At 45.9% G+C, this 22,968-nt stretch overlaps 1 protein-coding gene across 1 annotated transcript; it reads left to right on the forward strand.

Moving 5' to 3' along the window:
• The first annotated feature begins 3,121 nt into the window (after window positions 1-3,121).
• Window positions 3,122-5,038, forward strand: hes1 (hes family bHLH transcription factor 1). Its single transcript, XM_085774538.1, has 4 exons — window positions 3,122-3,478; window positions 3,660-3,755; window positions 3,887-3,974; window positions 4,182-5,038. The coding sequence occupies exons 1-4, from the start codon at window positions 3,371-3,373 to the stop codon at window positions 4,721-4,723; spliced, it is 834 nt and encodes a 277-aa protein (XP_085630664.1). The 5' UTR covers window positions 3,122-3,370; the 3' UTR covers window positions 4,724-5,038.
• Window positions 5,039-22,968: the final 17,930 nt, after the last annotated feature.

A 22,968-nucleotide genomic window follows, 5' to 3' on the forward strand; every position in this document is an offset into this window, starting at 1 on the left:
ACAACAGAGAGCCGTGTTCGCCGTGAGTCAGCCTGTTTCCCACAGATTTTCTCGTGACATGGCAACAGGTAACACTCAGGGGACCGGCAGCAGCCAGGTGCGCGCGATAAGATGTTGGGCTTGCAGGCTGGGTGGGGTGGGGTAGGGTGAGGGGGGGTGGGGATGAGGGAGGGAGGGAGATCCAAAGCTCCGTGACTCAGTTCACCGTCGGAGACCTCTTGCAACATGAGCGTGAGAAAGTCATTGAGGCGGAGAGCGTTTCAAAACCCCACACTGCTTGTCTAGCTCACATCAGAACATTTGTTTTGGGACTCTTGTCGGTGGCATTGTGCGGGGAGAAATGACTCAGGTGTGCAGCTCAACAACAATGAGACACGTTAGTGACGTGTTTGACAGAAGAAGCATTGTTGAGCGCGGAGGATATTTGGGATTATAGCAGGTTTAGTCGCAGGAGCATGTGCAAACCTGCCAAAAAAAGAAAAAAAAGAAAAAAAAAGAAGCAAAGTTTGCCACACAAGACACGTGTGTGGTTTCATTGATGTCTCCACCTGACAGTTTACTCATTCTGATATTACAGCTGGTGGAGTAAAAACTAATTTAACCACACATTTAACAAGACTTTGGCTGAAATCTGGCTGACACGATATGAGCCACAGCTTCAAAAGTGGTGAGGCTGAAGGGGGAATAAAAAAAAATGTTCAAAAAATGATATAAAAAGCATGACTTGATGCTTCGGTCCTGTGATAACACACTTCATCTGTGTCTGCAGGCTGCTGGCGCTGATGTCATGTAGTCTGCAGACGTTGTAATTTACCGCAAGTGCAGGCTTAGAGAGAACCTAAAAAACCCATCTCTGACTGAGCCTCTCTCCTCTCTCCTCTCCCTCTCCCTCTCCCTCTCTCTCTCTCGTGTTCAGATGAGTAGCTGGAGCCCTTGTGCAGCACCGCGTTGCCTATCAAATTCACGATCTTGCGGCCAGCCGCCGGCGACGCCCCGCAGATGCAGGCGGCAAGCCGGCGAGAGGAGCGCCTTCCCCTGGTCGCCTGCGCGCCACGTGTCGCGGTCTCTGCAGCAGCTGGAGGTGTGTGAGCTCAGCGGAGAGCCACGCACAGAGCCCCGTAGACTAAAAAAAAACAAAACAAGAAGCAAATGGACTTCCTATCACGTCTCACTACTTTCCACACACTGCCACTATTGCTTATTATTCATTTATTATTGTTTTGTTTATTATTATTAACAGTCCCACTTGGAGGAAGTAAACTTTTCTGCAGCTGTAGTGTAAATTACAAGATAAATGAACACGAGAAGTTAGAAATTTGGATCTGTTGACCTAAGTCTCTGTAGTAAATGTGCATGTTTATTTCGGCTGAAATCAATATGGTTAATAGAAGAAGCAGTGCGACTATAGCCCGCTCTCCACAGCTTTAAATGCGCCCGACACTCCTAACTAAACTCGGTGACAGGTTCATATAATAAACCTCCCTGTGTGTTTGTGTCCACAGTCGCGCGACTTCAAATATGTAGAGCTACTGCCCCGTCAATAAACTTACAAGACGCAATCATGGGCTCTATATTGCTCTCCTCTTTTTTTTATTTTTTTATTGCTGGTCTCTTCTTGTGGCTCTCCAGCTGCAATAAAGATAAGAAAATTAAATTATGACCCGAAATCTTAAAAAGCCTTGAACGCTGTGCGATAGGGGGGAGAAGCAGGAGGAGGAGGAGGAGGAGGAGGAGGAGGAGGAGGAGCAGCAGGCATCGGTCTGATCGTGTAAGCTCTCCCGGCTCAGAAATATCTCTGCTCTGGCTCACATTCCGATAAGGGAGCCCGATCCAGCTCTCTCTGTAGGCGTGGTTTTCCCAGGCTTTTAAAACAGCAGCTGCTATTTACCTTCCCCTCTAATGTAAACCACCGCCGCCGCCGCCGCCACATACCCTCCCCTCACCCTTCCACCACCACCTCCCTCCCTCCTCTCCTCTCCTCTCCCTCCTCTCCTCTCCCTCCCTGGCCCGGCGGCCCCCCGGCAGCCCGACGGCCAAACCTCCAACCACCGCGCTCATAAAACATCCTGGCACGTGCTCCACATTCACAGCACCGACACATGATTAAATGCCAGAATTTGTACCACAGACCCAGGAACTACAGTGGTAAAAAACATAGAAACGGGAGTGCGCTAGCTGCTTTAATTGTGTTACCCCCCCCCCCCCCCCCTCCTCCTCTTGAGGGAAGGATACATCGACATTAGACACCAGGAATACACACACACACACACACAGTGTTTGCAGTGTGTTTGTGTTTTTTTTCCGAGCTGTCATCCCAACTTGTTTTATTTTACAAAGTCTCATCATTACAACAATAACTATCTCTACTGTGGGCTTTGGTTGAGAAAACACAACTGCTCCCTCCTGTTGCCTCCATGACAACACATGACTGAAACTTTGATTTCCAGAAAACCCACCACCACTTCCCACTGTGGTGGTTTGAAAACATCTCCAAAAGTGTTTCAGAGTTATTTTACTTTCTTCTTTTTTGTTTTCCATTAACTTACTGCGGACGGTGACCGGTTCAATTTTGGATAACTAAATTTTACACAACCCATCAAGAGTTAGAGGGAAACTTTGTTAGAGGAGACAGGCCAAGGTATAATCGGGTCAGGGCTGATTAAAGGTTGATTCGATTGTGGGTGTTAGTGTGGGAAATTATTGTACTATGCGCAGTTGTGACATTTCCACTGGTCCTTTCTGCTTTTCTCCGTCATGACTTTCTAATATTCCGAGCTGTTATCAGTAGTCTGGGAGATGAAGAAGTCCTCCTGCCCGCTCCTGGTGGCGGTGCCCAGTCAGCGGCTCCACTGTTAATATGTAAACGCTACGATGATTGAAGACTAAAGGCAGTTTCCCCGGCTGTGCCCTGAACCCGGGCCGCGCGCCATTGGCCGCGAGCTCCAGCGGCCAAACAACCAATGGGAGGGCGCCGACCACGAGCCGTCCTCCCTCGGGCCGCGTGTCTCTCGCCCTGATTGGTGGAAAGTTACTGTGGGAAAGAAAGTTTGGGAAGTTTCACACGAGCCGCTCGCGTGCAGTGCGAGATATAAATACAAGCCACACGCGGAGAGCCCAACAGAGAGACTCCGCATCCGCTCCCGATAACTGCTGCTGCTGCCGCCGCCGCTGCTGCACATCGCTCTAACGGATTTTAACTTGATCCATATCTCAGGATTTTTTTTTTTAATTTTGAGAGGAGAGAGGGGACTTTTGAATATCGCAAAGCTGCAAATATTCATCGCCCTCCTTCCTCCTGCACCAGTGGACCGTAATTTGCTGTGTTTTTATTTTTTATTTTTTGTGTGGGGGATATTTCCGAACAGAAAAGATGCCTGCCGATATGATGGAAAAAACCTCCTCTTCCCCGGTTGCTGCAACCCCGGCAAGCATGAACACAACTCCCGATAAACCCAAGACAGCCTCCGAGCACAGAAAGGTTAGTATTAAACTTCTGCATGAGAGCACCTTCATTTCTGACTGTCTTCTAAAAACACCAAGCCATTCGCTTTATGTTTGGATGCGTTTTTACGCAAGACATGAATCGAGATTTTGCAGTTTGATGTTGTAAACAAGGAGGAGGAATTTAACACCTTGTGTTGTTTTGTATTCATCTGTAGTCATCCAAACCAATTATGGAAAAGAGGAGAAGAGCCCGAATCAACGAGAGCTTGGGGCAGCTGAAAACTCTCATCCTGGATGCGCTCAAAAAAGATGTAAGTATCCCACTCCCTCGCCATCCCAGTTATTAATAGATTATTTTCAACCTGCAATTCAACACCGTCCCTGTCATACGGCAAGAAAACGAGCACGTAATCCTAACCATGTGTGTTTCCCGTCTCCTCAGAGCTCCAGACACTCTAAACTGGAGAAGGCGGACATCCTGGAGATGACGGTGAAGCATCTCCGGAACCTCCAGAGGGCTCAGATGACCGGTAAGTCGCACTTCCAGGACTAATCTGTCCCATGACTGTGCCTTATAGATCACATCTATCCCAACACTTGTGCTCAGTCACCCAGCTCTAAAGTTGACTCCCGTCCAGATTATATGTGGATATTTTCATGAATTAAACAAGGTTTTTGCATTTGGATATCCTGACTGACCCCTCTCTCTCTCTCTCTCTCTCTTGTTTTTTCTGCAGCTGCCCTCAACACAGACCCCACTGTCTTGGGAAAATACCGCGCTGGTTTCAGCGAGTGCATGAATGAAGTCACACGGTTCTTGTCCACCTGCGAAGGTGTCAACACCGAGGTCAGGACGCGGCTGCTCGGTCACCTGGCCAACTGCATGACCCAGATCAACGCAATGAACTATCCCAGCCAGCATCAGCACCAGCACCAGCTCCCCACCGCCGCCGGGCCAACGCATCCGTCATTCGGCCAGTCCATGGTGCAGATCCCCAGCTCGTCTCCGCAGGTCCTGCCCATGAACGCGGTTCCCTGTAAAGGAGGCTCATCGCCTGCGAGTTTACCCTCAGACGCCACCAAAGTGTACGGCGGTTTCCAGATCGTGCCTGCCACAGACGGACAGTTTGCATTCCTCATTCCCAACGCGGCGTTTGCGCCGAACGGCCCCGTTATCCCCGTGTACGCCAACAACGTCAGCACGCCGGTGCCCGTACCGGCCGCCGTTTCCCCAGGAGCCCCGTCGGGCAACTCGGACTCTGTGTGGCGGCCCTGGTGAAGAGTTTAAAAAGGTTCAAAAAGACTTCAAATGACACTTAATAGTTCTCTTTCTTTGTTCCATGTTAGAAAAAGTTGTTTTGAATCTGTTTTTTTTTCTTGTAAAATGGAAAGAGTATGCACTATATTTGTACAGCTAACAAGGGAGTAAAGTTCATATTGAAATGAGATTTGTATTGTGGAAGTCCGTTCACTGCATTTTTATATATTTGAGTTGTCTTTTTTTTACTGTGTGATGCCAAAGATATGTTCAATGCTCTTACGCTGTTCTTCGTTTTGGAAGACAAAATAAATTTGTAAAGATATCAAAAAAAAACACACACGGCTGCTTCTGCATTATTTTCCAGGGTAAAAAAGAAAGAAAGAAAGCTTGAATCTGCCTGCAAACATTGCGAATCTCGACCTGCTAATAGTTCAAATACTTGTATGTAGGCTACACTTTGTGGGTGCGTAAAAGTGGAACCGAGAGTAGCTCACATGTAGTGTCCTGTGTGATCACTGAGAACTGAGTGGGCACATGAAATCAACAAGTGCTATAAAAAAAACAGAATTTCACTCCTAATCAGGGGCATAAATCTATGAGATTAGACGCGTTTATTTCCCTACAGCAGCAGTAATAACACTGTGATGTAAATATAAATAGTAGGGTACTACATATGGACTAAAGAATCCATCCTGTGAGTTGTAATGTTTATGCTTCAGTCTCTGCAAGAGTCACTGGTACTGTTATGAACATGCACAAGGTATAGCAATGCTGCTGTAGTGCTTTTGAGCAAAGACATGCACGCTACAGTCACACTGGACTAGACTGTCAGTAAAGTGCAGGGCTAATTGTAATTCTGTTATCTAAGTAAGCGAGTCAGGCAGGAGACTGCGGCTCTGTCGTTTATCAGACACGGGAGCTGGTTGATGTGTCTTCGGACTGATAGTCCAGCAGCTTCAACCTCCCCTGGTGGAAAAACTTTGGAGCGTTACAGAGGTCACTCACGCCATCTAGCAGCGCAGATAGGCATTGCAGGCTGTCGTCAGTGAGTGAGTGGAGCGTGCGTATGTATGTATAGCTGCTGTGGATGTGCGTCTGAGATGAAAAGGAGCAGAGCCTGCGTCTAATTTCAGAGAGGGTTATGGAAATAGGGAAAATACTCAGATTATTGTTCTATAAGTAAAGCCATTTTTGTTGGAGAGGCTTGAGGTTGCAGCTATGAGTGAATTAACTTCTTAGACCATTTGATCAGAACACATGTTCCATAATAAAAATCAGTTGTTTGCCCTTTTTTTTCTTCTTCTAAACCTGTTGCAATGTGACATATAGCTAAATGGCCATTCATCAGAGCAAATAATGCAGTGCCCCCCCTCCCTCCCTTCTTCTAAATAGGAGATTACTTATTAGACTAACAGGGAACCAATAATTTGAAGTGATCAGGCCCCCAAAACAATTATCATTATAAGGATTTCCGCTGTTCGCCCAGCTTTCACATGGACAGTGTGCAGCAGAGAGGAGAGGAGCCCTGGGCTGTGTCTTTAATCAGAGCTGAGGGAGTTCCTTGATGCCAGGGGGGGTTGACAGCAGAAGGACACGTTAAACACCTCACCACTGAGCCATGTGGTAGCACTCTGCTCTGCCCAGGTGTGTATGCCCCCTCCAGCTATCCGAGTGTGGCCCTTCTTTGAAGGAGGGTGTGTGTGTGTGTGTGTGTGTGTGTGTGTGTGTGTGTGTGTGTGGGGAGGGGGTGCAGGTGTTTGCAATTATCAGTGCGCTAAGAGGCACAAAGTGTGGATAAGTGCCATCATTTTGAATTTCCATCACACCTTTTTACGTGGGGCCGTGTATCCCTGTTTGATTGAAGCCATGTGTGTGCTCGTGTCTGTGCGTGCATACGCGCCTTGTGTGTGTATGTGTGCGTGTGTGTGTGTTTGCAGAGGGTGCTGGGTGAGGACATGCCTGGCCAAAGGGCACAATGGGTGAGGTAGTGCTGAGTTAAGTGCTGGCGGAGGGGGTTCAAGGAAAGGCCTACCACACGGGAACAGTCAGCCTCCTGTGAGCCAGAGCTCCTCCACACAAACACACACACACACACACACACACACACACACACACACACACACACACACCGTCACACGTACACATGCACAAAACGTTCCCACAGCATTCCAGCTGTGCTCAGACCAGTGTCGAGCTTCCTGCCCTTAGCCCCGGGGCCACAGCTGGACGCGGGACGTCTGTTAGGCACGTGGTGTGACCCGGACAACACCCAGCTGCTGAGCCCTCCCACCCCGCCTCACCACCTTTCCCCCTCTTCCGCCTTTCCTCCCTTGCCCCCCCACACCCCCACACCCCCCCCACCAACCCACCAACCCACCAACATCTTCAGCGGTCTCTTCCCCTCTGGAGAACAGCTTTACGAGCCTCTCCAATTACCCAGTGCAGTGGCCGAGCTGCCGGAGTGACCGCACACATGTCACAACACGACCGGGGGGTTAGCTGCCATGCGTGTCCATTAACTTTTCCCACACTCCGCGTGCATGCAGGGAGCGAAAGGAGGGGAAAAAAAGCCCCTCTGCTTCCTCCTTGGCTCCCTAAGTGCTACCATATGGTCCGTTCTCCCTCTCTCTCTCTCATGGTTCTTCTTTCCCTCTCTTTCCCTCTCTCTCCCGGCCCGTCACTGGGGCTGTCTTTGATTGCAGCCCAGACAAGCGAGAGCTTTATGATTTAAGCCCAGGGCTTGCTGTACCAAGCCCTGGACTCATTTTGAAGCCAAACTCCTCTCCCTCCCCTTCTCTCCCCCCACCATCCCCTTGCACCCCCTCCTCCCCTCCCTCCTCCTGCAGTTGCAGGGGAAGGCTGTTTTCTGGCAGGAAATGAATAGCTCCCAGATGAGCGCAGGAACCTGAGAGGTCGTGAGAAAGAGGCGAACCCCCCTCCGCAGGCCCGGCCTGCTGCCAGCCGCCGAGGGAATGTGGGAGAGCGCCTCTCTGACACACGCATCAACCCTTTTGCCCTCCACCACACCGCCTGACTGACTGACTGCCTGCCTCGGCGCTGGGCCCTGAGCCTGGAAATAGACTGATAGACAGGGCAACCGCCACCGAGCCAGGCAGCACGGCTCGTAAGCCAGCCAGCCAGCCAGCCAGCCAGCCAGCCAGCCGGCAGAGCAGCCAGGCAGGGAAAGGAAAAGCCGCGGGAGGGGAGAGAGAAGTGTTGGATCCATGTGGGCGGAAGTGGATCAGTGTGTGTATACAGTCTGAATCCTGACCCAAGTGTACAATACAATGGAGAGCTAGATCTGTAAATTTAAGTTTACATTAGACTCATGAATGACCCGGACTGGTTATTTGTGCAGATTTTTGTACACATGCACACACTCACTGACACACATGCTTCCCTCCCTCTGTCCCAGAGGCTTACACTCATTCCAGAGTATACACTCACTCAGACAGGTGTTCCTTGTCAGGAGCAAAGGGTTTTTCCCTTTGGTTCCCTGTGTGCTGAACTAACATTTATTCCTCGTGAAGCTGACGCTGTTTTGGTTGGACGTGGTCAGAAGTGTAGCCACAGCTGTCCAGACGGATTTTAGGATCTTTTTTTAATCATTGTTCTGCATCACCATGACATGTTGAGATCAACATTAGTGTTTTCCAACATTTTTGGCTTGTGACCTCTTGAGATGAAGAAAAGTGTACTCGTGATCCTCATCGCTGGTTACGGCCTTAGTTGAGCAGACAAGTCTTTCTCCTCTGATTGTTTAATTTCAAGTGTTTTTAACAAAGTTAAAGAGTTGGAACAAATCCAGTATGTCACATAAAATCAGTCAATTGTTAAAAAAAAAAAAAAAAACCCAGAGGAAAATCATTATGTGGCGGTCAGAGAGAATGACTCCAGATTGGGAAGCTGTGATATAGTGACTATCAGTTGTTGATTCGACACACTGGCATACAAGTTTACCATTCAAGGTCATGTGAGACTGTACATTTCATCCTCTCTATATGTTCTATCACTGTACGCATACATAGTATATAAGGTTGCAGCTGCAGAGGAGCAAGAGCAAAAGGTTTGTCAAAGTGAGTAAAGTGAAATTTCACAGTTGTGGATGGAGGATGGACAGGATTCCTGGTACACAGTTGTGTAGTCACATGAATCGAATATAAACAACGATGCACCACTTGGCTCGCATCCAGCAGTTATCCATAAAAGCCACTAGTCGCTGCAGCCAGAGTCGGAGAGCTTCAAATCCACATCTCATGGACCCAATCTCCACTCCCCTATTCTTAGTGTGTTACTCATCCGAGTTGTTGTGTCCTCTCTTAGCAGCAAACAGTGACTCAGTACCTATCTAACTCTACATGCCCCCCCCCCCCCAATTGCTTCCATCTCCCAGCCTCCCTATCCCCCTCTCTCTCACACTCTCACCCTTTCTTTTGTCTCTCACACACACACACACACACAGTTTGCAGGGAGCTCCTATGGTAACCTGTGGACCCAGTAAACAGGACAAGCTGTCTACACACAAATCCCAGCAGTGTGCGTGCCCACTTTCCTTGGCTCACCCTGCATGGCAACAAAAACCCCACCAGAGGCTCCCACCACCAGCCCATTCAAATGTCAGCCACCTCGTTTGAAGTCGCAGACTGCTATGTAAATCCACGGTGTTTCTCACCAGCCCAGCCTCCCGCACATGCTCAAAAACAAGAACTCCAGCAAAGGTGGTCCTGTGATGCTGGATGATTGTTTCCTTTATAGTCTCTAGCCTTTACAAAGAAGTCTTTTTTTCTCATCCCTATAGCCTATATCCTCCCATTTTTGGTTCGTAAACATGTTGTTGAGTGGTTTTGGTGAGATGGTTTCAGGGCATGATGACTTGAGGAGAGCAGGATATGGCAACCATACGAAGCCATCAGTTACGAAGTTGGCACGTCCCCAAACTCTTGGCTTTGACAGTGATGACCCCATCACACTGCGCCTTTGTATGACCTGTCCTCAAGCTACTCTGGAACCCAAGGCCAATTGAGTGGGAGGGTTTCCCCCCTCAGAGACCATCACAACAAACAAATAGACCAGGCAAACAAGTTCCCACCACACCAGCGTCCAAACAACTGCCAACGGTGACAGTTTGGTCGGTTTTGATATCACACAAAGAGGTTCTTCATGAAGCACTTCTGAGCCTCTCACTTTCATCTTTCAAAGCCAAGTTTCCCAACCTCACGATCAGGGCCCCTAAGATTTGTCCCCAGAAAAACACAGGAAACATTAAACAAAAAGAAAAAACACAATAATATACAATATCATCAATAATTTGTGTAAAACAGAAGCACATATTGTACATCATCACTATGTTATAATAAATGACATTATGTTTCCCATGGGAGACTCAATGTGTGTACATGTGAAGCAGGGTAAGTGAGTGAGTTGCTTTACTTTGATGAATTTTCTCACTCATATAATTCATTTAAAATCATATGATCAATTTTCATGTAGAAAACACTGGGATCTGTTGTTTATTCTGTAATGAGTGATTTGAGGATATTCACCCTATGCCTAGTTACCATCATCTTCCTCCGAAATATTTCATGAGCTTAGAAAAAAGTAAAGTTAGTAAATGGGTTTTTAAATTGTTTACTAAGCTTAAGCCATAATAATTTGCGCTTATTTTACCTTGTAAATCACTAAATTAGGAGATACTTTCCCGGGAGATAAATGGTAACTACTGGTGATGATGCAGAAACGGAAAAGCCTTTTCTTGCCTGCCTCCTCCGCAAGGAGGTAAGAATTCAGGTTATAGCTGCAGTCTGAATCTGTTCCCATATGTTTTCATATGACTGAACGTTGAGATGATTTACTGCTATATTTCGTGCTGCTGCTGCTGTGTGTGTGAGAGAGAAAGAGAGGTTAGAGTAGGTAACTGCTCTGGGTTCATCTCCAGTATGCATGTTTTCAGGTATGTGTGAGCATGAGCATGCTTGCAGGTTACCAACCACAACATTCACACTACATCATCATTTTTTGTGAGGAGTTTTGTGTCTCTTTGCACATGCAACCGAAGCTGAGATCAATTAATGCGGTCCAGGGAGACTTGTGAAGTGCAGCGGGAGAGTGAAACACACCCTTAATGCACTCAGCTTACATACTGTTTGGCGGCATGATCTACGAGCTTTGCCCTCGCGTGGCTGGTTTTATTTTCCTGCTTTTAACAGCCCCTCCGTGGAGGCTCGGGCCCCTCTGAGATGAAGGGTAAGAGAAACCAGATTTTCTGACCCTTGAATACATCAAACGGGTCCGGATGTCCAGCTCTTTTTCACGCTGATGAAGCTGGGATGGAGTCGGCTAGTTTAATGTCAGTAAATCAACACATTGGCCATTGTTGTTGTAAAGTCATGATGATGGTGTTAATGATGTAATGTTAACTTCAAGGCCACACACACAGGAACATGGGATGAGGAGGAGGGAGGTGTCGGAGCAGAAAATGATAGATTAAGTCTCAACCGTGGAAACAGTTGTGTTTGTGGTCTTTGATTTAATGGCTCACACTTCGGTGTGGGGAATCAGGATAACATTCTCTGAAAGATGAAACTTTTCCACAAAACTAGGAATCCTGCAGAGAAAGCAATGTTGTGTTTGACTGTTGGGTGTGTGTGCAGCTTTGAAGTCCAGTCTTCTGTGTTCCCACACACACCTTTATTGATACTTAAGACATCATTTTCACATACTTCTGTTCTTTGCCTTGAGCAAGATTTTCCAATTAAATGATGAGCTGTGTGCATGAAATTGCTGGGATGGCTTTCATTTGCATTGAAATGATCAACCTAAAAAGGTCTTGATCTAAACATCTCCAGAAATATCAGAAGTATATCCCATAACACTGGAAGAAAAAAAAACTCACTGCATACAGACAACCTCTGGAAACAAACAAGTATCTGTTTATTATGTGTAAGTGTGAGAAAAGTGAGTTTAACATCTCTCAACATAGGTGTGTAATTCCGATTCTTTTTTGCATCTGACTTTACATGTTTTGTTCATGGGCATTTTTTCCTATGACAAACTATTAACTCATAACTTTTAGTTGGGAAGTTGAACTTTTGGCAGCTTAATTTGTAATGAAAAATGACTGTATTTCACACACATCTATGCTGTGTTTACATCCACATTCAAATGGTGACATACAATGCAACATATTGAGTCAACTTTATAGGGATGCGCTTGTCCTCCATCCTCACCCCGTCCTGTCCTTTGTCTCTCTCGATTATTTACTTTTCGCTTTAGTTTGGTCACCGTTTTGTTCCCCTTGCACTTAAGTATTTCACCACTGAGATACATTGCATCATGTTGGTGCTCAGAGACATGAAATAGCATTATCCCACCTCCCTCTGCTCCGTCCACGCAAAAGCAGCCTAAACTGTGACGTGGACCAGCAGTTAATCCTCTTTCCCTTTTTGGAGCCAGTGGCGGGAGCCGCAGAAGAGCTGGCCCCAGAGATACGACCACAAGACGCTAAAGACACAAAGCAAGCCGTGTGTGTGTGAGAGTGTAATTGTTAGAGGGTGTGCACAATAAAGAGCCTGGCCATGTCATTTAGAGTGTGTGATGGTGAGTGCGTTTGTGTGTCTCTGCCTGTCTATCTGCCTTCCAAACACGCCGTCAAAGCCTAAGTGTGGGTTTAAACTAGATCGACTGTGTTTTTCTCTCTCTCTCTCTGTGTGAGAGTGTGTGTGTTTGTGTGTTTGTGTGTGTGTTCCATGCCTCCCACCTGTTATCTCAGCTCCGGTTTGCATCATCAATGAGACAAATGTCTGTGATCGTGTGCGTCCATGTTTGTGTGTGTTTTGAGTTGGGGTACTGGCAAGCCTCACGGTGGTGGACTTGTAAACCCCAGTTTCTACGCGGAATGGGTCCAATGTGATTATCCCTGAAGCTGTAATGCAGCCACCTAGAGTGGGCAGAGGAACTGAGACCTCAGAAGAATAAGTGGCGTGTTTCTGATGTTATTGTGTGTGTGGTCAAACACACAGAGCATTTGGCTCGCTTTGTTTTCCCTCAGTTGCAGTAGCTAAGTGAAGAAGCAGTTTGTCTCATCCCCGAGAGCGAAGATAAGTCGGTGAAAGAGATGAGTGAGCGACTAAGACAGCGTGGCTACGGTACATTGTAGGGGAGCTTGTTTGTCTAACTCTACATTAACTGCCAACTTTCAGTGCCAGTGCAGGGTGTAGTGTGACCTTCAAGTTGTATCCCATTAAACATCAAACATTAAACGCTGGCAGCAACGTCTCATAACTACAGCCACAATCTTCCCTCACATTTTTCCGTCCTCTTTTTGAATGGAGACAACGCTGACATGGAATCAGCTACAGCCAAAACCAGGTGAGGTTAAGCTCATTGATGACCAGATCCCACCCATCAGGCCCCTGTAGACAATATCATTGGACATTAAAGATAGTGGTAGTGGCAATAATCTTTGGTTTTGCACAATATCAAACAATATCAATGCCCTTTTCTATAATGTAGTCAGAACAGTTAAAGCAGTGCTCTATGTTTCCTTTTGGCTGTGAAATACCGACTCCCATTACCCTTGAAAATTGACTCTAAAAACTCTTAAATGTGCTTTATAGAATGATAATATGATGATTAATTATATGATAAACTTTAAGGTGCATGTACCCATGAAATAAAATAAGGATAAAAAGAAAACCATAACAAAACAAACAACAAAACCAAGGGGGAAAAAACCAATACAATCCTGCAACCGATGAGAATTTAAAATAATCAGTTACAGTGTGAAAATCCCTGCACAAAACAATGTAAAATAACATCGTTAGTTAAACTTGGTTAGAGCACTGGCTAACCTGACCACCACAGACAGGTAGGCTTTTCCAGAGTCTGGGGGCATTAATAGCAACACTGTCCCCCGTTGTCACCAGCCTGGACTGGGGTACAGCCAGAAGAGCCTTGTCAGAGAACCCCAGTTCACAAGATGGCACTTTGAGAATAAGAAGCCCAGAGAAGTAACTTGGAGACAAACCAGTCAGTGCTTTAAACATTAGTAATAAAATCTTAAAATCAAGTCTGAATTTAACAGGCAGCCAGTGGAGTGCAGTAATCTGCTATCACCAGACTCCCTTATGTGATCAGTGTGTTTCAGACACATAATCTTTTCCCAAAATATGTGGGATCCTCAGCTTGCCGCACTGTTTAGCTGTGTTTTGACAAAATGATGATGGTAGGTTTGACAGTTTGAGCATATGCAGATGGATAATAGAGATATTGATTATATTTCTGGAGGAGGCTGAAGAGCGGCTGCGGATGTTTGATCGATCATTTCTTAAAAAGTCTTGGATGGGCTTTAATAGGACAGATTATTTTTCATTCAGCTACAGCTTTTCTGCAGGTGTAGCGTGATCTAAATCAAACCTTCAAAGTTGAAATCGGTGTCAGATGATGGTCTTTGGCTTGTCCTTACTGGGCTACTCACCAGTGAGACTGACAACATAAACAGTACCCAGACAACAATTGCTGCTCCTTCTCCAGATGCACTGACAAAAACTCACTGGTTTCACAATCATGTGAACCTCAAAGTAATTGCGACTATGAAGCAACGCAACAACGTCAATAGACTGTCAGCTGACAGGGCTCTCCTTCCAACCCTCAGAGCCGCTTCATTACTGCCAGGAAGAGACGTTTAACTGCACATCAGATCCTTCTTTTTCAGTTTCATGTGTCCCGTGTTTAAATGGTCCCCTTTGGTTTGTTGCTTTCCTTCTCAGAATAGACATATTGTCCGTAGATCCAAGTTGAAACCTTTACAGCCGTCGTTATTAGTGTCTCTGCGAACGCTGAGCAGTAGGGCTGTCATACATTTGCGGAATCGGATAATTTACATGATCCACTAATCTAAAGCTGGCATGTTCACTTCCTCTTTAACTCGGCCAATAGGCATTAGTGTGATTAGCGTGTGGCGTCCTTGGCTGACAGGGGTTGACGATTAGTTCTGAAGATCACAAAATATCTCTCTCTCTTTCTCACAAACACACACCTACTCTGAATTTTCCCACGTGCTCCACAGGATCAGCCACCAGTTGCTCGGCGCCCTCTCCTTCCCCCTGAGGTGGCGGCTGCGTGCGACCCTCCACAGACGATATCAGGGTAATTGACAGTGACTGGAAATATGCAGCATCATTGAGCCCCGACCCGTGTGACTAAAAGGGTTAGGGCCTCCCCCCTTTGAGACCGACCCCTCCTCTAAGGCCATCAGTGATATTCAATTTGTGTTAAAGCTCCCTTTGAGGGGCCCCTAGGGGCCCGATTTGATTAACATATTTTATGGTGAGCCACTTGCATGTAGCTGGGAGTGCTTCTGGCCCTGTATTAATAATAGTCAGAGCCCATTATGACTGACTATGTGACGACGCCTGACAGTGGTTTATGAACGCCTCTGTAGTGAGACCCAAACAGTCAGAGAAGTGACTGGTCCTCAATGGGATGGAGATTCCTGATTTTCACGAGGTCCCAGTGTGATTGTGCAGTTTTCGCTGACGGCTCGGCCATGCCAGCTTGAGGCTAATCAGAAGTGATTCATGTAAGCGAGTCACAATGCTGCAATGGATTGAATTTGTTTCATTTACGCTTCTCTCCATCACTTATCAGAGGAATGAACTGGACTGCAAATAAATGGCGGGCGTACAATGGACGCCGTTTGTAAGGCCACTTTTCCCACAGTCCTATCTGTCACGAAAATGGACACACACTGACACAAGAACAAAACGACAGACAGACGCACGCTCGAACCCGACTTCCGAGAGTGTCTACAGTAAGGACATTCCTGCGCTCCACACGCCTCGATCATTGTCTGCCGCAGCCATGCAGCAAACAAAAGAGGCGTCCTCTCTACCTCCTCTGCCTCAGTGCCACAGAGCAGTAAACTGTAACCATGTTACCTCATAAATGAGACTCCTCTCTCCTTAGTTTTTATAGCTGAATCTATATGTATAAGGGGCCCTTTTCACTGTCTCCTGTTAAAATCCCCAAAGTCCTTCAATAAATGCTTCCATGACACAGTTTGTTTCAATGGACTGGCACAAAGGAGCGTCTCCTGTAAATCAATGCTTTTGTTTAAAAAAAAAAAGAAAAAGAAAATACCACCCAATATCATTCAGCAGCAGCGAGTCTTGTGATACTCGTGCTGAAATAGCGAGACCTATAGAAACCTACAAGATAACATTTCTCTGTGTTTTAATTTCCCTCACACTAAGCAGCCTTTGAAAGCAGACTGTATAGGTTCTCATATATGGGACAACAAGAGGGAAATTGGCAAAAGCTTAAGTTTCGCCCTGAGCCTGTAATGTTTGGAAAGAATGTAAAGCCAATGACAATGGCGACTAGGAGTAGAAACAGAGAACAGGTGGTCATCGCCGTGTCCACCAGCCGCAGCCCACAGACATGAAATCAGCCGAGGGGGTTTAGATTTCAGTGATAAAGACCCTGAGGTTTGTTTGCTCTTTATGTCTGCAAAGATGTGTGAAAAGATGCCGGACCTCTAACCCCCTTCCCAGCGCTCCCACCAGCCCTCGGAGCCAGGAATAAGAGGTTAAGGATTCCAGCGCGCAGGAAATTGTCCGTCGGCGCTTGTTTGGGAAGGACAGATTGGATATGTGGGTGGAGGACAAGGCCTTGACCTCTGTACTTCTTAGTATCTGTGGTGTTGCTGGAGATGTTAAGCCTGCACTTGGGAGGAAATGAATAAACAATCAAACCCAGTGGTATGTAGCAGGCAGGAATGCCATATGAGAAATATGAGATTAAATGAAATCTTAATCATCAGCATGACAAAATTCGCCCAGGTCCAGGCAGTAAGGTATTTATTGTGCAAGCACAGGCTTCTGATTTAATTGAAAATATATTTAGCACCTTGAGTAAACCACTGGGATGAAGTTACATTTTTACTTTCCAGTTTTGCTTATTTAACTAGTAATAACATATTGATGGGAGGAGAATCGCTCCTAATAATGACTAATAACTGTTTGCTTTAGAAATAGGGCATAATTATTTTTATTACACAGTTTACACAAAACCTGGACAATGTCCAAAAAGTTTTCTTTTATGTTTCTATATCTATATAGCAGACTCACTCTTGGCAGAAGTACGTCTTATAATCCTATATCCATTGCTTGAAAAGGGATAAACTGCTTCTTTTTTTTTTGTAATTTCAGCAGCTTTACTGTGCAGGAAGGGTCGTGGTAGGACTTCACAGTGAGCTGCTGTAAAATCAACAGAGTGAAAATGAACAATGGTGGAAAGAATAAAGAAACTGAATGGAGAAGTGATTAAAAATACCTGCACATACAGGCTGAGGGCATGCAGCGTTTAACTGTGCATGTGTTTGACTTTCAGTGTATGTGTGTGTGTGTGTGTTTGTGTATGTCTTGTCCTTATCTGTTCCCATCTGTGTGTCATTGTGTGTGTGGTTCAGAGTTGTTGTAACCATAGGAGCATGATGACAGACAAGCAGAGGGGAGGGCAGGCGGCAGGCTGGGTAATCAGGCAGCAGGCAGACCTTCAGGTGTGTGATAGGTGGAGGTGGGATGGGGAGGATGTGAAGGGTCCATAAGTGAATTTTATGGGTGTGTGCGTGTGTGTGTGTGTGTGTGTTCTGCTTGGGTGAGCTTGAAGAATGCCCATGTGGATCCTGGCTGGGAAAGAAGGGACTGCTTTCATCACGAGTAACTCACCGCTGCTCGCTTCCTCCATTATTTGCAGGAAACATTTTTAAAGAAAAAAGAAAAAAAAAAACTGAACGCATGCTTTCCAGCTCATTCACAGCCCACCTCATACTGTTTTTCTTTTTTCTTCTTTTACCTCTCCCTCTATCCCCCTACACCCCGTCCCTCCCTCCCTCCCCTCTGTATCCTCTGTAGCGTGGGAGCTGTCAGTGGCGTTTGCTCTGACACACACTCACAGCCCCGGCAGCCGGCAAGTCCCTGCGCTTTAAAGGGCAGCAGCTAATTAGCCATAATGGCTTCCATTTTGTCCCGGCCTTGCGTCATGCCTTTGATGCCATGATTGGGAGCGCCCAGGGGGGAATACCAGACAATTTTCCATGTCTGATTTGTTTGAAGGGGAGGTGGGTGTGATAACAATGATGTCAGGGCAGAGGAGAGACCATGTTAGTGTTTTCCCACTGAGCGATATGGAGTTTGTCCTTGTATCCTTGAAGTAGGTAATTACGTCTCACGCGGTAATGGAGGGTTTGTTTCCCCTTTCTGTTGTAAAGGAGTTTGGTGTAATTGCTTGAGATGTAATAGTAAGAAAGGAGAAAGGAAGTGTGCAAAATGGTTTATGCATAATTTCAACTTTTTTTTTTTTTTATAACAAGTGGCAATTTCTCCCTGAGATCATTTTGAAACCTTTAGTCACTGTAGGCATACATACCCTGTAGTGAATAATCTGGCACCAACCCTTTTTTTCTGTGAAAGAGTCATCCTGAATTCACATAGACTTTCTTCTTTTTCCTTTTCCTGTCCCTTTTTTTTTTTACCATTTTGTTTGACTTCCAGGCTGAAATGAACATGTTATTTCTGAGGATGGAGGGTTGAGCATTACATATGTTCGCACTCCTGAGATTTACAGTACAGGCCAAAAGTTTGGACACACCTTCTCATTCAATGTGTTTCCTTTATTCTCACTGAAGGCACCAAAACTATGAATGAACACATGTGGAATTAACAAAAAAGTGTGAAATAACTGAAAACATGTATTTTCTTCTTTGTCTTCTCTTTCTTCTTTTCTTCTTCCTCTCCTTCTTCCTCCTCCTCCTCTATCTCTGCCCCCACCAATTCTAGTTTCTTCAAAGTAGCCACCCTTTGCTCTGATTACTGCTTTGCACACTCTTGGCATTCTCTTGATGAGCTTCAAGAGGTGAACCTGACCTGAAAATGGTTTTCACTTCACATGTGTGCCTTGCCAGGGTTCATTAGTGGAATTTCAGTGAGAATCTACAATGTAAATAGTCATGAAAATAAAGGAAATGCATTGAGTGTGTCCAAACTTTTGGCCTGTACTGTATATTGTGATGCTTCAGGACCTCTGTGATCAAAAATATCTCAACTGTTGCTCACCTACCTCGGACCATCCTGCATGTTGAGGGGTAACGTCTGTACTAACTGAGGGCAACCTCTACTTAAACCCTGAGAGTGTCCCTTGCTGTTGCCCCCCCCGGCCTCCTCCGTCCCCCATGGATCAGGTTGACCGGTGAACTATAGAGGCAGAACTCTTTGAACCTCCTCACACACACACACACACACTCAAGGAAAAAGACAAACATACATAAACACAACAATACACACACCACTGAGGCGCAAATGGTGCTTGAAGCCCAGTGCAGCTCTCCCTGGGAGAAAGAGCAAGAAAGAGAGAGAGATGAAGGGGGGGAGGCGAGGAGGGGTGGGGGGGGCGTCAGGTTCCCCCTCGGCATCTCTAAAATAGGTTTATCTCTGCCAGGGAGGTGTCTCTTTGTGTCGCCACGCCGTGGGCTGAAGTGGGAGAGGATGCAGGCAGCCAGGGTGGAGAGAGAGAGAGACAGAGAGACAAGAACAGGCGGAGGGTGAGAGCACAAGAGAGATAGGAGGAGGATGGAGGGGGAGGCCAGCCTTCACTGGGATGGGACCACCTGCGTCGCCTTCTTTGCTGGGAGATTATGTGGGCAGACAAAGCGGTGCTGGGAGGAGGGCAGGGGCACCGGGGGAGCCCAGCGTCAAGAGAGTGAGCAGCGTGGAAAGTGGAGCTGGCGTGTGTGCCAGGGGTCTGCCACATACTGTACCACCGACCCGTCACCCCCACGCACCTCCCCATAACTGCCTCCTGCAGGCTCTTGTCTCTCAGGACAAGTCCTCCACTCCCCCTCCTTTTCCCTCCCTCTGTCCCCATTTCACTCATCTCCCATACAGATAAATGCTGCGGCTGCAGTTTGTTTATATCTGCTGATCTACTGAGTTTGACCACTGCCATCTGAAAAATGATGACAACTGCTTAATTGTATGAATATCTAATGTATATAGTTGAATAAGTTTCTTGGTGGTAAAAAAAAACAGCCTTCAAGTCATTCAAACAGGACCAAGAAATCTAATATGTGCTCTTATACAGTAAATACACTATTATGGTTTTTGTCCATTAGGATTTATAAGTTTATTTTTATAATTTATGACTAAAACACAAACAAAATATTAACAACCTGCCAGTTTTCTAGTTGTGGATCCAATCTATATTAGTAATAAAATGAATAGATGTTTCTCCTATCTGTTGCATATCTCAATAGTTTAAACAATGTGAGTCACCACATGCTCCTAGAAATATGGAAACATACTGTGCATTAAAGGAATGGTATGTGGTATTATGGTATATATGGTTTTAGAGCCAAATATGTGAAAGACTTTTCTGGTGACTTGCCCTGGGCTATTTGCATGGATATTAGACAGCTGCAAATTTCGACAAGTATGTTTTTATAATTATGTGTGAATGTATAAACTCAGCACAGAGGGTATAGATTTTCTTCTCCTGCAGGTTTCTGTCCTCACCAGTTGGTTTTGACACCTGTCTGCTGCTGCTGCTGCTGTTGCTCTTTTTCTCATGTTTTCTATCACGGTGAAGCAGCTTGCTTTGACTTGCACACAAACTTATTTTTCGACTGTTTCTATTTCAGCTTTACCTTACTGCCCATTTGTGTGTAATCACTGTTAAAGTAGTTTTGGTGCAGCCTGTGACCTTGTGTGTGTGTGTCAGCGACCAAAGCCCACAATCTGGTGTTAGTTTAGTTAATGTTACTGCACTATAGTATTTTCAGAATTGACCATCTAGTGTGTGGTTTATTGAGAAAATAAGAAAACTTTTGTGTTGTGCTTCAACATCTGTCTGTTATTTCCTCAGAATTTCTGCGACACATTAGATATCACCACTGTCATGTGTTACAAAAACAAGGAAATTGCATTGTCAGCGAAAAAAAACCTGAAGGGGGTCGTAGTGAGATTTGTTTTTCAATCACTTTCCCCATAGAACTGCAATAGATCCATCACTGTACCCAGGGACGTTGATATATTGTGGTTAAAATACCAAGGCCCCTGTGAGCCAAGGTCCTCAGAGTGGATGTTACCGTCAATGATTGGTCAGTCCCCATTGTTTCAGGCACTGTCATTTGTCAAGATTAATAGCTGTTTCTGGTTAATTATTCCAGGCCCTGGGTATTGGTCTGTAGCTGAACCCTAGCTCACCCTCCGCTCCTCCATCAGCGTACAATGATTTCATTTGGACTTTCCCATTCAGTGAAGCCGGCCTTTAAGTCTAATAATTGCAGAGTTCCTTTTGTCTTTTTGCTGATGCGGGCTATTAGCGGAGCAGTGTGAGCATCTTGGGCCAGGTCTGGGCCACGCCATTTTTTGACGGAGCTATTCTGTGGGAGCCTCACCCCCCGTCTTGTTGTCCTTCTTTCCCTTTCTAAGGGGTCTCCAAGGAAGCCGCAGACCTCGGCAAATTCTCAGCCCAAGGTGAAGAAGGGAACAGAAGGAGACGGAGAACAGAAGAGGACCGACCACAGAGGCAACCTGTGCTTCTCAAGGTCTGGCTGAATAGGGTTTTTTAGGTATTCATTGTGGCCCTCTCTTTCACCCGCTCTCTATTCTTCAAAGTGCTGGCGGAGCCCTGGCTTGGCGTGGGTCTAAGCTTGCATCCCTCCCAGCAAGGGCTCTGTGGGCGACACTGACGTTCTAATCATAACCCAGTGGCAGCGGCTTTGTGCGGGGCGTTAGGAGAACTGAGGACTGGCATCCTGCCGCTCGCAATCCCTTTGTCCCACTGGAAGGTGCCGCGGTCTGGATTAAAGCCGGCCACAATAGGGGTCACCCCAAAAATCTAACCCTCTCCCTGTCTGGTGCTGTATCTGCATGGAGCTGGGTGGTAAAAAAACAACAACAAAAAAAGGCAAAGAGGTGGAGTTTCTGTGTGTTTTTAATGGATTTAATGTAAATATTTATCTAATTTCAGTACCAGGAGCAACCTACAGAGGGTGAGTGGTTAAGTGGCCAAGAGCAGTTTAACATAGTCAGTGTGCAATGGAAACCAATGGGAAACTACGTAATCTTAAACCATTAGGAGGATTATGAATGTGAATGTTTGGTTGTGCTTGTTTATGTACAGCTGGATGTGTGTGCACTAGCAATAGCTTTGGTATGTTAATGCGTCCAGTGCACTGTGTTCATGTATGACTGTGTGTGCCAATACTTCTAGTATCCAGTACACATGTGAGACAGTATTGTGTTTGTTAAAATGCATCACACAAATAGCCTACAAGCCCATTTTGCAGCATCGCTTTAATGATGCCACACAGCAATTACTCGTTCTGTACAGTCATGAAAACTTTGTCATTTTCTCAACCCAATCGTGCAGATTTAAACTGGAATTACGCTGCGGTGACACTGACTAATATCTGCTTTTGTTCAGACGACTCAGACTGCCAACTGACTGACAAACCTCTCGGGAGCACTAACACTGTTCTCCACCCACGCTGTCTCCAAGTTTCTCTACAGAGACTCACAGAGATGTCATAAAAAATATCAAGCGAAAAAGCCAATGATGACATTATTACATCTGCAGTAGTCAAACGACACATTCACCAGAGACACAGTTCGTTGTTAGATCTATGTTTATCAAAAGAAAACAGTGGTGGACATGTTTTTTTTTTTGTTTTTTTTCTACATCCTTGTCAGAGGGAGATGATGATTTAAATGTATGGTGATTTTTAAGGATATAGTTTGATGTTTTTATTTTGTCAGTCCCCTCCACACGCAGGGGATGGAAATCACAAGAACACATTGCAATGTAATTCAATGTGCATGGTTTATCAAAGCCTTTTGGGGGCAGTTTTAACAAAACAAGGAACATTATATTCTTCATAAAAGAAGTATTCATTGCAAGGCTGCTGTGTTGGATTGCATTATGTTGCATGGATGATGCCGCCATTGTGTGGAACCCCTACATCTTCAGTCAGTTATATCACATTTCTTCCGTTCAGTGAAATGGCGAGATTAAATCCACACGCCTAATGAGACATAAGTCACTCGTCTTTAAAGTGCGTCCTAGTTTTCAAACAGCTCCGCAGCGAAACACGCGTGCAGTAGCCGTCCTCCGTGACAGTGACGGAGTGTGTGATCATAATGATGACCCTGAGGATGAGCCCACATTCCTCTCCCCAGCACGCTCCCTCTCCCTCACATCTACCA

The sequence above is a fragment of the Trachurus japonicus genome, chromosome 4 (assembly GCF_045865225.1).
Source record: "Trachurus japonicus isolate A0001 chromosome 4, Traja_1.0".
NCBI lineage: Eukaryota > Metazoa > Chordata > Actinopteri > Carangiformes > Carangidae > Trachurus > Trachurus japonicus.